This window comes from Amphiura filiformis, chromosome 1 (assembly GCF_039555335.1).
Source record: "Amphiura filiformis chromosome 1, Afil_fr2py, whole genome shotgun sequence".
NCBI lineage: Eukaryota > Metazoa > Echinodermata > Ophiuroidea > Amphilepidida > Amphiuridae > Amphiura > Amphiura filiformis.
Genome location: NC_092628.1, coordinates 34,292,144 through 34,303,757, shown reverse-complemented (window position 1 = coordinate 34,303,757; position 11,614 = coordinate 34,292,144). Strand labels below are relative to the sequence as shown.

General features: G+C 39.5%; 1 protein-coding gene across 1 annotated transcript; it reads left to right on the top strand.

Annotated features, from left to right (window-relative positions):
* The first annotated feature begins 1,961 nt into the window (after nucleotides 1-1,961).
* LOC140145955 (kelch-like protein 25) lies at nucleotides 1,962-10,951 on the top strand. Its single transcript, XM_072167696.1, has 4 exons — nucleotides 1,962-2,081; nucleotides 6,134-6,788; nucleotides 7,524-7,781; nucleotides 8,879-10,951. The coding sequence occupies exons 2-4, from the start codon at nucleotides 6,153-6,155 to the stop codon at nucleotides 10,166-10,168; spliced, it is 2,184 nt and encodes a 727-aa protein (XP_072023797.1). The 5' UTR covers nucleotides 1,962-2,081; nucleotides 6,134-6,152; the 3' UTR covers nucleotides 10,169-10,951.
* Nucleotides 10,952-11,614: the final 663 nt, after the last annotated feature.

Sequence of the window (11,614 nt, the reverse complement as noted above, 5' to 3'; positions counted from 1 at the left end):
CCGTGGTATTTCGCTTATGTCTATTGCAGCAAAAGTATACAACAAGATTCGTCTGAACAGGATTCGACATCACATTGATCCTTACGGGGAGTACTGAGAAGCACCCAAGCTGGTTTTAGATCAGGACGCACGCAGCTCTGCTCAACAAATACACATCTTGAGAAGGATCACCAGGCCCGTACGCAGGATTTCATTTGGGGGGGTGCTGATTTTGAAAAAGTGGACCTTTTTCCAAGGGGGGGGGGGCAATTTTGTGTAAAGTGGACCAAATTTGGACCTTTTTTGTCCAAAAAAGCGTAAAAACCATGATTTTTTGGCTCGCTACGCTCGAAAATTCTGAAATTTTGGGACTTTTTGTACACTTTTCCAGATTTGGGGGTGCTGCACCCCCTGCACCCCCTGCGTACGGGCCTGAGGATCACAGAAGGCTTCAAGGAGTACCAACTTTCCTTGACAGTATTTTTTGTGGACTTCAAAACAGCTTTTAACTCCATCAACAGGACCGTCATGTTCTCAGTGCTGCGGAATACCAAAAGTTGTGGTTAGTGCCATATCCGGGTGCTCTACGAGGCCGTCATGGTATAAATGGAAGTATCTTTGAGCTTTTCTAACAACGGGAGTTCTTCAGGGTGATGTATTGACGCCATTCCTGTTTATCATCCTAGTGGACTACCTGCTGTTGTTACCCACCATATCGTTGTGTATGCTAAAGACGCTGAATGGCCTGAATTTCCGCGCTGATGATATTGCCCTGTTGGAATTTTACATCCGAGGGGGGGGGCTTCAATTTGAAATGGACATAGGTGTAGGGCTGGCACTTTCGCACTAAGGGGCATTCGGTGAGAGCAAAATGTAAAAAATATGGGGTCAATGGGTGAGAACATGACCTTTTTTTAAATGGAATCTTTGGGTGAGAACCGAAACAGCGCCACAGAAACATCGAAAATCGAATTTCTAGTTCTTGATGGCTTCAAATTTCTGGGTTTATTTTCAAAATAAGTAACACAATCAGTGATAAATGAAAGTTGCTGTTCAAATTGAACTTGTAAGGGTCTTTGGGTGACAGATCAAATGGAAAAGTAGGGGGTCTTCGGGTGACAGAGCATGTGTTCGAGTTTGGGTGACAGCAATGCTGAAAAGGGGGGTCTTAACAGCCCTACATACGCGTCACCTCCAAAGTTGGAGTGCTCCCCCCGGGTTTTACATACCCCGGGCCCAGTCACAGCTTAAAAGGACTGCAACCGCAGCAGCAGATCTAGGTCTTGTAATCAGTGCACCTAAGACAGACTATATCGAATAATTATTATATGACTGCAAACTGTAATGTTCATCCAGCACTTGAGGTACATGGTACCATCAACCATGTCACAGACTTCAAGTAGGCCTACTTGGGGGTAATTGGGTTACCAGATGGGCTCTATAGTGTTGGAGACCTTGAGAAAATGTTCATATTAATCTAAATTAATATAATTATTATTGAAAAATAACACTTTGATGTTTTGCAAAAGTTATCACATAGGCCTACAAAAGTTGACAACTGTGATATTTGAATTCTTCTACACACTCGCTATGAAATGATCAATGCAGGTTCGTACGCGGGGGGTTTGCCCCAAACTTGGAAAAGTATACAAAAAGTCCCAAAACAGGTTTTTTACGCTTTTTTGGACAAAAAAGGTCAACATTTTGTCCACTTTTCACAAAATTGCCCCCCCTGAAAAAAAAGTCCACTTTTTCAAAATCAGCGCCCCCCAAATGAAATCCTGCGTACGGGCCTGGATCAATGCCTTTTTGGCGAAAGTTCACTACCATTCGCAAGATGTTGTGTCAACTACTAGTACCAAATCGCAACAGTTCAAAATAGTTGCTATAACCATAACTGGTGGTGTGCGCCCTTAAGAAAACTACGCGATGGTACATACGAGCTGTCTTTAGCTGTGGCGCGAGATTGCGGAAGTCTCGCTCGTGGTATGTTTGTTTGTTTACATTTACGTGAAATCATGAAATAAGATATTCATTGATCACTGATCAGAATAATTATGAACTAGTCGGCAGGGAGAAATATTTAATCAAGTCTTTCTTCTGTAAGTATCAAAAGTCCAAAAGCTTAAACTTTTAGTTAAGCTTAAAAGTTTAACTATTTAGATATACTAGCGGGATACCCGCGCTTCGCGCGGGTCCCCGCTAGATGAGTAAATGGGAGCGTTCACTACAACAGGAAGAAATACTGAACAGGTAGAATCATTGAATCATTATTTTCTAAATCTGCTCTTTCCTACATTTCCCTTAGCATCTTTTTTTTATTTGCTGCTTGTGATTTCCCGTTTCCATGTTTTTTACTTAATTCTGTTCTCATTATTTTAACTTCTTTTTTTCTTACAATTCCTGATTAGTTTCTTTCCTTTTTTGTTTCGTTCCCCTTTCATTTAGTTTCTTTACCCCGTTTACCTGGTTGCTCGTACCTTTTTGTCCCCATTTTAATTTTTTTTTCTTTATAGTACCGCTTCATGTTGTTTATACAACACACATCTGTTCCCGTATTTATTACGTCCTCACATAAGCGTGTCTGCGGACGTGTTCACCCGCATCCCGTGACCCGCCCATGTACTTTTTTTGTCCTTTATTTTTCCTTCTTTCCGTATTATCGATCATGTCCACTGGTCTCTGGCTCGCAAGTCGTGTGGCTCTGCGCCGCTTCTGCAGCGCATTGGCGTAATGCGCATTACGCACGCGACACCGATGCGCTGCCGGCCAGCTGCAGTGACGCGTAGGCTGGTAACCGATTTTCATAACAAAAACCCCGTTTTTACCCATATTTTCACTGCGTTTGCAGCCAATTCTTGACCGTTTCCAACCAAATTTTAGCATAACCGTCTCGGTATATGGTTCAATGCCCCGTATGAATTTGGCGACATTTGGATCGAAACTGACGGAGCCTTTATACATGATACATAGATACATAGATAGATACATACATACAACATTTCCCTATTTATAGTAAGATAGTACATTGACCTACTAAAAGCTTAACTATAATGACATGGATGGTCATGGTCATGGACATGAAGCATGTGATATGACTGAAGATGTACACGGTTTCTCTCAATGTCTCATAAAGTATTAAAGTACATGTAAATGTTGCACGACATACTGTAGGCTCCGGCTAGTAAACTTAAATTGTATGGCTCAAAATTTGGACCGCTCGCCATTAAGTTTGCTGTCATTGCATATTTTGACACTGTTGACATTTTAATGATCCACGATTCCTGGTCAATTATTTTAGCTGTGTCACGTTCATGACGCTTGTGGGAACCAGCCAAACTTCAGAATCAAAAACATGATCGCCGATATCGATGTGATGTGGGACTTGAATGTATAGGCTTACACAGAGATTAAATTTGGCAAAATTTGACCTTTCTATAGGCAAGTTGACAAAACTGTGTGCGTAATATGACAAAAGACAGTCCTAAGTAAGTATATGTGCATCGCTTTTGGTGTTTTGATGTTTTGAGAGACTGTGAGAGATCCCAAACGACGGGTGACGGAGCCTACAGTACGGTATTCTTGATTGTGTATTTAAATATTCCTTCACCGCTCTGCCGTACGGTCTTGGTCTTATACGTTGGACAGATAGTATCAGTTTGTGAATGAGGATAATGTATATAGTTCACTGTACTAGGCTCCGGCTACTAATAGTAATACTCAACTAATAAAATTGTTAATTTGTTGTTATTTTTTACTGTATGTTGATGTTGTGTACACCCATCCTATTCCCAATACACTACATGTAATGATGTAGCTTCATGATAAGTACCATACTAATGACAGTCTTTTGCTCTGATTCACGCAAGGCCCCTGCATGCCTGATAGAGAGCGACATACACAGAGATTTGTGCTCCCCTAAGAGCGCTGTTCTCTGCCAATCAATGCTTTGATGCCTAATTAGATTATCAGATTATTGGTTTGTTAAGGGGGTACTACACCCATGTGGTAAATTTGTGACTATTTTTGCATTTTTCTCAAAAAATAATTACACACTGGTAACGAAAGTTATGTATATTATTGGGGCAAGGAATCCAATTACTACACTGAAATTTCAGTGACCCAAGACAAGCGGTTCAGTATATATGATAGGAAACGAGGTACATCCTAGCGGTACCTTATTTCTGATCATAAATAACAAACCGCTTGTTCTGGGTCACAGAAATTCCAGTGTAGTAATTGATTCTTGCCCCAATAATATACATAACTTTTGTTACCACTGTGTTATTAGTTTTGAGAAAAATGCAAAATAGACACAAATTATCGAGGGGTGTAGTACCCCTTAAGATGATTGAATCAGCCAATTGGAACCCACTTCTGTGTTTAGACTGTACACACTCTTAAAATGTAAACAAAATTATGCCATTCATCTCTGCCAGAAACTGTAGTAAGGCTTTTTAACAACCCTAACTGCCCTTTGTGTTTCTGAAATTCAATTGCTTTACACGGTTTCATGCTTCAGCGATTTCTGCTAGATTTCTAATACAGTGGACTCTATAGCCTCGAACAGTGGCGAAGCTGGGATTTTTTCCAGAGGGGGCAAGCCTGTATGGGGCGGGGGCCCAATTCCACCTAACCAAATTGGGGGTAGGTGCGGGTGGTGCAACGCACCCACATCGAAAAGAAAGTGTACTGTTAAAGAAAAGTACACTTTCAAATATATCAAGTTTAAATTTGGCAATACAGTGGCCCAAGAGGGAAAATGGTAAACTGGGTTATTACTTTTTCAAAGAAATTGCATGCTCCACAAGAAAAATTTGCTTTTTTATTACTATTTTGGTCTTAATAGAAATTAATTCTTGCTAATTTTAGCCCAAAATGAAGGTAAATTTTATGTAAAGGCCAGTGCACGCGAAGCGCGCAAAATTTTGCAATGTTACCATATTTCGGTCCAAAACATGGTGTGTTGGGGAACATATCTTAGGCTATTTTAGGGGTCTGGACCCGTACCCATCTGGTCTAATGGTAAATCAGGCCCTAAGTTTGAAATAGCTCAATGGTAAATGACTAAATCGGCCAATTTTGTGTCGATACTGAAAATTTTCAGTTGGGCCATGCAATACAAGAAACATGTCGGACACAGCCTTCTTGACCACATTTTCGCCTTTTCTTTTTGGGTTGGCCATTTTATTGTTTTATTTATTTTAGTCAATACACTGCTCCTATACATGTAGGTGCTTTTGTGCAATTAGCATTCCTCTCTCTCCTCCTTACTCTTTTTTTCCCTGCACGGGGGCGGTGGCCCAAATAGACAATTTTGCCAGGCTTATTGATAATAATCGTATGGTATTGCATATCGTATGGATTCCCCATCTCTTTTCCCCTCCTCTCCCTCTCTCCCCCTCTCTTTACGATTATTTTGCTGCCACAGTCTATAGAGGGCCCCCTACTTCCATTTGAAGTTTAAAATATCTCTTGCCGATATGTGTTTCCTTTAAAAAAGTGAGATAAAATCAGTGGGGTCCGTGTGTGTTTTGACCCCATAATGGGGTCAAATTATTCTCGTCCCCACATTTTATTTAAACAGTCATATCTTAAAAATCTTGTATCTATACTCTCTCACTCGCTGGCAGGATAACGACCGTAGTAGGGGGGACCCCTACTAAAGTCCCCATATTGCAGTCCCTCCTATAATGCAATTAAGAAGCTCACCGTTGAAGTGAGGTCATCGCAATGTCCCCACTTTTCGCCCGTGTCCCCACTATGTCGGTGAAAACTCCAACATGAGTCCCCACTTCAACGGATCGGTGGGTTCTCCCCCTCTCTTTTTAACTCTCTCTCTCCTTTTTCCTCTTTTTTCCTTGCGCTAGGGGGCGGGGCCCAAATAGCGCTAGACGGGCGGCCCAAATAGGCCATTTTTGCCCACCTGCCCCCGGCAGCTACGCCACTGGCCTCGAATGTGAAGCTATCGGAGAGCAAATTAGTGGCTAGACTTCTTGAGTAAGAGCAGACAGACATTCATCTGTTCATAGTATCCTCAAAGTACGAAGGAGAAATTTTTTGATCTCAAAGCTAGTTGGTATTGTTACATCTACCAAATGACTAAGTACAATGTACATGTTTTATTTAAATTTTCTTCTATTATGTCTAACAGCATGAACTAACAAGTCAATATGTCTCGCTTTGCTGAACCTGCAAGTGAAATGGATGATGAAACCAACATAAGATATGTAAAGAAACTCACTGAGGCATTAAATGACTTGCGCAAAGAGAATCAACTCTGTGACATTGTCGTCAACGTTGGTGGCAGAGCTTTCAATGCACACAGGGGTGTACTTGCTGCATCAAGCAGCTATTTCAAGGCCATGCTAACATCTGGGTTTTCAGAAACTGACCAGGAAGAAATAACCATCGATGGCAAAGCAGAACACTTTGAGATTTTACTGCAGCATATATACACAGGAAAGTTGGATGTGTACGAGAGAACTAATCAAGACGATGTTTGCAGCATTCTGGAAATGGCTAACTACTTGCAGTTGATGGATGTTCTATCAACTTGTACATCCCTCATCCAAGATTGGTATACGGAGCTTAAGGACAAAATAACCATTATTGGAGTTACCTTTAGGTATCTCTTGGTTGCTAAGGCTAATAATTTGATGGATCTTGCTAAGAGCTCAGAGTGTTGTCTGCAAAAGAATTTGAAGATGATCAAGGAATGTAAGGTGTTTCTGGAAGATGCCAGTGTGGAGTTCATGGAGGAGTTTCTATGTGGGGAAAATCTAGCAACTGCTGATGAGGAGGAAGAGGTAAATGAACTTTGTTCCCCAAATCAAAACAAAAATTTCAGTATTTTGGGGATAAAAAATGATGGAAATATTAGCTAAACAGGAGAAATGCCTTGTCATTTTTATAGCCCCAATTAAATAAAATCTGTAAATTTTTGATTTAAAATAGTTTTAAAACTGTATATCACTTATCTATTATTTTGTTGTCCCTGCCAAAGGAAGTTTGGAAAGAGGACTATAACATGAGGTCTGATGTCGGCTGTGTGGCTGTATGTATGTGCAGAAAATGTCAACATTTTGCGATGTCCCCACCAAACAAAGTTTGGCAAGGGGACTATACAGTGAGCTCTGATGTCTGTGTTTGGCCACACATGTATATACAAAAAATGTCAATCTTCAAGCCCCAGTTTTCAGAACCACTCTTTCAGTGGAGACACATTTTACATACCACATAATTAACTAACCTACTTGTTCATACCTAGTTGCCCATCAGGCTGACATGTCAGTGTTTTGGTTGCCATACTTTGGGTACGGTATCATACTTCTGCAAAGAAACAAGATTTCAAGATTTCTGCAGGGATAGCGTATCAGTGGACCAGCAACACTGCATGTACTCGTAGCACATGTGCAATGTAGTAGTTGATACCATGAAAGTGACACTGTAAAATAAAAGGGAGAAGAGGAAATAAAGAAAGCAATACATGTAGTAGTAAAATTAGATGAACAATTGTTACCATATTTATTCATTCAATGCAGGTTCTTTTACTAGTCCTTGAATGGCTAAAGTTTGACTGGGACAACAGGCGCACTCACACCTGTCGGCTCCTCCAGAAGGTTCGTCTTGGCCTTGTACCAGAAGATCGCTGCAAGGAGCTACTTGATGATTCTATTCTGTCAATCCCAGAATGTAAGGCACTGTTTGATAAAGTGGTTCAGCTCCAGGGGGCGCCAGATTCCAAACATGCCATTGCACGACAGAATCCGGAGTTATTTGCTACTAGGAGTACTATCACGGTAAGTATGCAGCAATGATTCTTTATAAAACTATTTGTCTGTATTAAAACATGTACTAAGCAAGTTAGCAAAGACATATTTTTAAATTCAAAAGAAAAAATGATCTACAAGTACATTGTACTATGTAGGGCAATACCTGAGCTGCAGTGATGGCATTTTTCCCAGAATGCTATACTATGTTTCGTCTCAAGTAGAGAGTAATGCCATGTTGGCTTTTGTAGTAGCAGACTCAAATCAGTGCGTTTACGTGTTGTGTTGCCAGCGTACGGACAAGTCACCCTTCTATGCGTGTGTATACACCCTGACCCTGAGGGATTAAGTTAGCGCACGAGATTTGAATCTGCTACTACGAAATCCAACATGGCGTTATACTCTCAACTTGAGATGAGAGTGCAGGATAACCTTGCTGACTTGCACATGGAAGATAGAATAAGTAGACAAACCCTAATGCCCATATAATACTAGCAAACGCAGCATCCAATTAAAAATCACTAGTGCTCAAACACCTGTAGTGATTGTACTAAAATTGCTACCAGAGTTCAGTTGTGACAAGTGATGTAGTGTCAAGTTGCTTTGAAATCAACTGGTTGTGCTCCTTGCAATTGTTGAGTATGACACTGGCATAAAACAAAAGGCTGTAAGTACTTTATTATTTTGTTATATTGTATCCCATAAGCCCAGCTTTTGTTACACTTGGGTGTATTGCAGGGTGTCATTTAACCAACCACAAATGCACTATCCGTTTAGAAAAATCTTTCACCGTTTAAACGTTTACAAAATTTAAAAAAAATTGCATTTTTTTGGCCAAAAAGCAAATTATTGGAGTTCAAAAAGTCAACAATAGTTGATAGCAAAAGTTGAATCCTTTAACATTTTCAAATTATTTAAGAAAAGTACACTCAAAATTTGAAAAGTGCACACCATATTTTCACCAGACTATGAATGGTGACATTTCTATCCTAGTAAATTGAACATCTCCAAAAACAATTAATTTGACCTATATGATGACACCAAAATCAGTCTGGGAATTTAACATGACTGTCTTAATGGATCACAAGTTTATGTGTTTATTTTCTTTCTTGTGTTTTCCGTCCCAGGCACCTGTGTCAATAGAAAGTAGAGGACCAATGAAGAAATCCTATTTCTGCTATTATGATGCACACACACTAGCATGGGAGAAGATGGAGAGCAGTGACCTGCCTTGGACAATCGATCAATCTTTATTTCAGAGGCGCTCTGATGACAGGTTTTTCCCCGATGGTTCTTCCTTACATTCATTAGTGGAAGCAAATGGTAAACTCTACATGGCAGGGGGTAAGACTGAGGCGGGAGCAATCAAACAAGACCTCTATTGTTATAATCCTGGGACAAATCAGTGGAACAGGCTGCCATCAATGATCACTCCTCGATTCCGCTTTCCATTTGTGCATTTGGATGGATGGCTTTATGCCATTGGAGGATCTCGAGTTTTGTATCATATCACTAATGTAGAACGATTTAATTTGGAGGCCAGGAAGTGGGAACCAGTTGCACCTCTTGGTACAAGGGATACAAATTACAAACTACTCACTGCCGAGGGAAAATTATTGAAGTATGGAATGACAACATCATGTCCTAGTGATCCAAATTACAAACCTCTCACCGCCGATGGACACGGAAAATTATGGGTGTATAGAACGTCAACATCGTGTCCTGGTACAGGTGATCCAAATTACGAACTTCTCACCGCTGTTGGACATGAAGGAAAATTACTGATGTATGGAATATCAACATCATGTCCTGAAGGCATTATAGGGCATGGCAGAGGCAGTACTACTTGTGACTCTAATGCCAAGTTTCAACTCACACTGAAGGTTTACCTTCCTGAAGTTGATAAATGGCAAATAGCTCTTACTGAAGAGCATTTGTTTTATAGTGCTGTGTTCATGCGACCACCATCGCTCTTAGTTCATAACAATATCTGTTATAGAATTATGCACCATCATGTATCTCAGGAGAATCGCAATGAGTCCTACCTACTGAGTCGACCTGTTGTCAACGTCCTTGAACTTAAGCATCACAGGACTGAAGTAACTGTGACCATAGGGGAATATATCAAGCAAGATTACATCCCAGATAACAAAGTATTTGCATTTAGGATACATGAGGAGGTGTTTGCGACAGAAATGGAGAGTGTATTTAACACGGGTATCACAATTGATGATGACTTGAGTACTGATGTTGATTTGAGCAAGGTGGAAGCTGCAGTAAGAAACCCCAGTGGTGCCCCCTGGGAAGGGAGCAGTTCTAGAATAGCAAACCTTAGATTTGACAAAAGAGTAATGAGTGGGGAAGTTGATGTTGATGTAGGTCAAAGGTCAAGCTTTGAAGAAGAGGAGGACTATTAAATGCTTTAGTTCAATAAATTCCCATAAGCATTGTGCAAATCAGGTTAAATTTGATGTTTTTAGCAAAGATACATTACATAATGCAGATCATTATAGGATATATGGAGGCATTTCAACAACACCCTTATTTGGTGGGAAAAGGTCATTGAACTTTTACATGGGTCAAAATCAAAATTCTTCAGACTAGGTTTAAAAAAACACAATCAATGATGTGTTCCTCTAGTCATAAGGATTCAGAAAAAGTAGTTTGACTTATCTATGACATATGGTTATGGAGTTATGAATAAAGGGGTATCATTGTGAAGTCAATATAATGTCTAATTTTGGCTCCACCAGAGGGCAAAAATGAAACATACTCCTATGGTATCAAATTATTTGACTTTCAATGGTGAATCTGAAAAAGAATGGTTTGCGCTTGTTACACATCAAAATAAGACAATACCCATTGAGTTGCATTGAGTTCTATAGAATTGCTGGATTTGCGAAATTAAATACCCATGAAAATGGTGGCAATTGGCAATTAGTGAAATTAAGCACTAGCAAAATTGAATAGCTTTACAGTAAACAAGCTTTTTCTGGTGTGTTGAGTTGATGGGACTCATCTACCATCATTGATTGTGCCTTAATTAACTGCTTTGTTGATGTTTGGCCAAAAAATTGTTCGATTGGTGTAACTCGACCTACCCTAAATATACTGCCGACACTAAATATTTATAAAAAAATGAGGGTGGAAAAAAAGGTCATTTAAAATTGATATTTTAATACTAAATGCTCTAAAATGGAACAAAGCACGTGTAGTTTGTGACCATTTGAAGTTAAAAATAAATAAAAAATAAAAATATGCATTTTAGCAGTCTCATGATATCTCCTGCATGTATCACTGTCTTCCAAGTGTTGAAAACATGTCAGATCATTTACTAACTTTCCTGCAGAAAAATAACAGCACTATTTCTTTTGATTTAAAAAATATTAGTGGGCAATTTTGGGAAATAAGAGCCACAAACAAAAGAGTTTTTAGGGCGTTTTTCCAATGCTGTGACAATCCAGCCCAAAGAGTTGTACTAAGACTTATTTTCATGTCATGCATTCCACTTCTTGGAAAATACACTTTTAAATAATTACATTATCGTTTCTTATCAAAATTAAGACAAACTATTAAAATTATGAGCAAACTCATACATTTTGTGTGTAGCCTACTCAAAATTTTGAATGCTTTCGACTAGTGCCAAGTGTATGAATTTTGTGTTTGGGTTTGTGACTGCGATTTTAAGAAAACATTCAAAATTGCATGTTTTTCAATTACAAAAATATTAAAATTTGACTTTTATTGCCAGTTAGAATCAGCTTAAGGATTATAATGTAGCCATATTTCATTTGACAAAACCCGGGACAAATCAGGATTATTGTTTACATCATTCTTTTGTGCAATTCCAGTAAAAAATGTTG

Bases quoted from the DNA above. Each gene is read 5' to 3' on its own strand.
- LOC140145955 (XM_072167696.1), top strand. From the start codon at position 6,153: ATGTCTCGCTTTGCTGAACCTGCAAGTGAAATGGATGATGAAACCAAC. The intron at 6,789-7,523 runs GTAAATGAACTT...CATTCAATGCAG, and splicing joins CTGCTGATGAGGAGGAAGAG to GTTCTTTTACTAGTCCTTGA. The intron at 7,782-8,878 runs GTAAGTATGCAG...TTTCCGTCCCAG, and splicing joins CTACTAGGAGTACTATCACG to GCACCTGTGTCAATAGAAAG.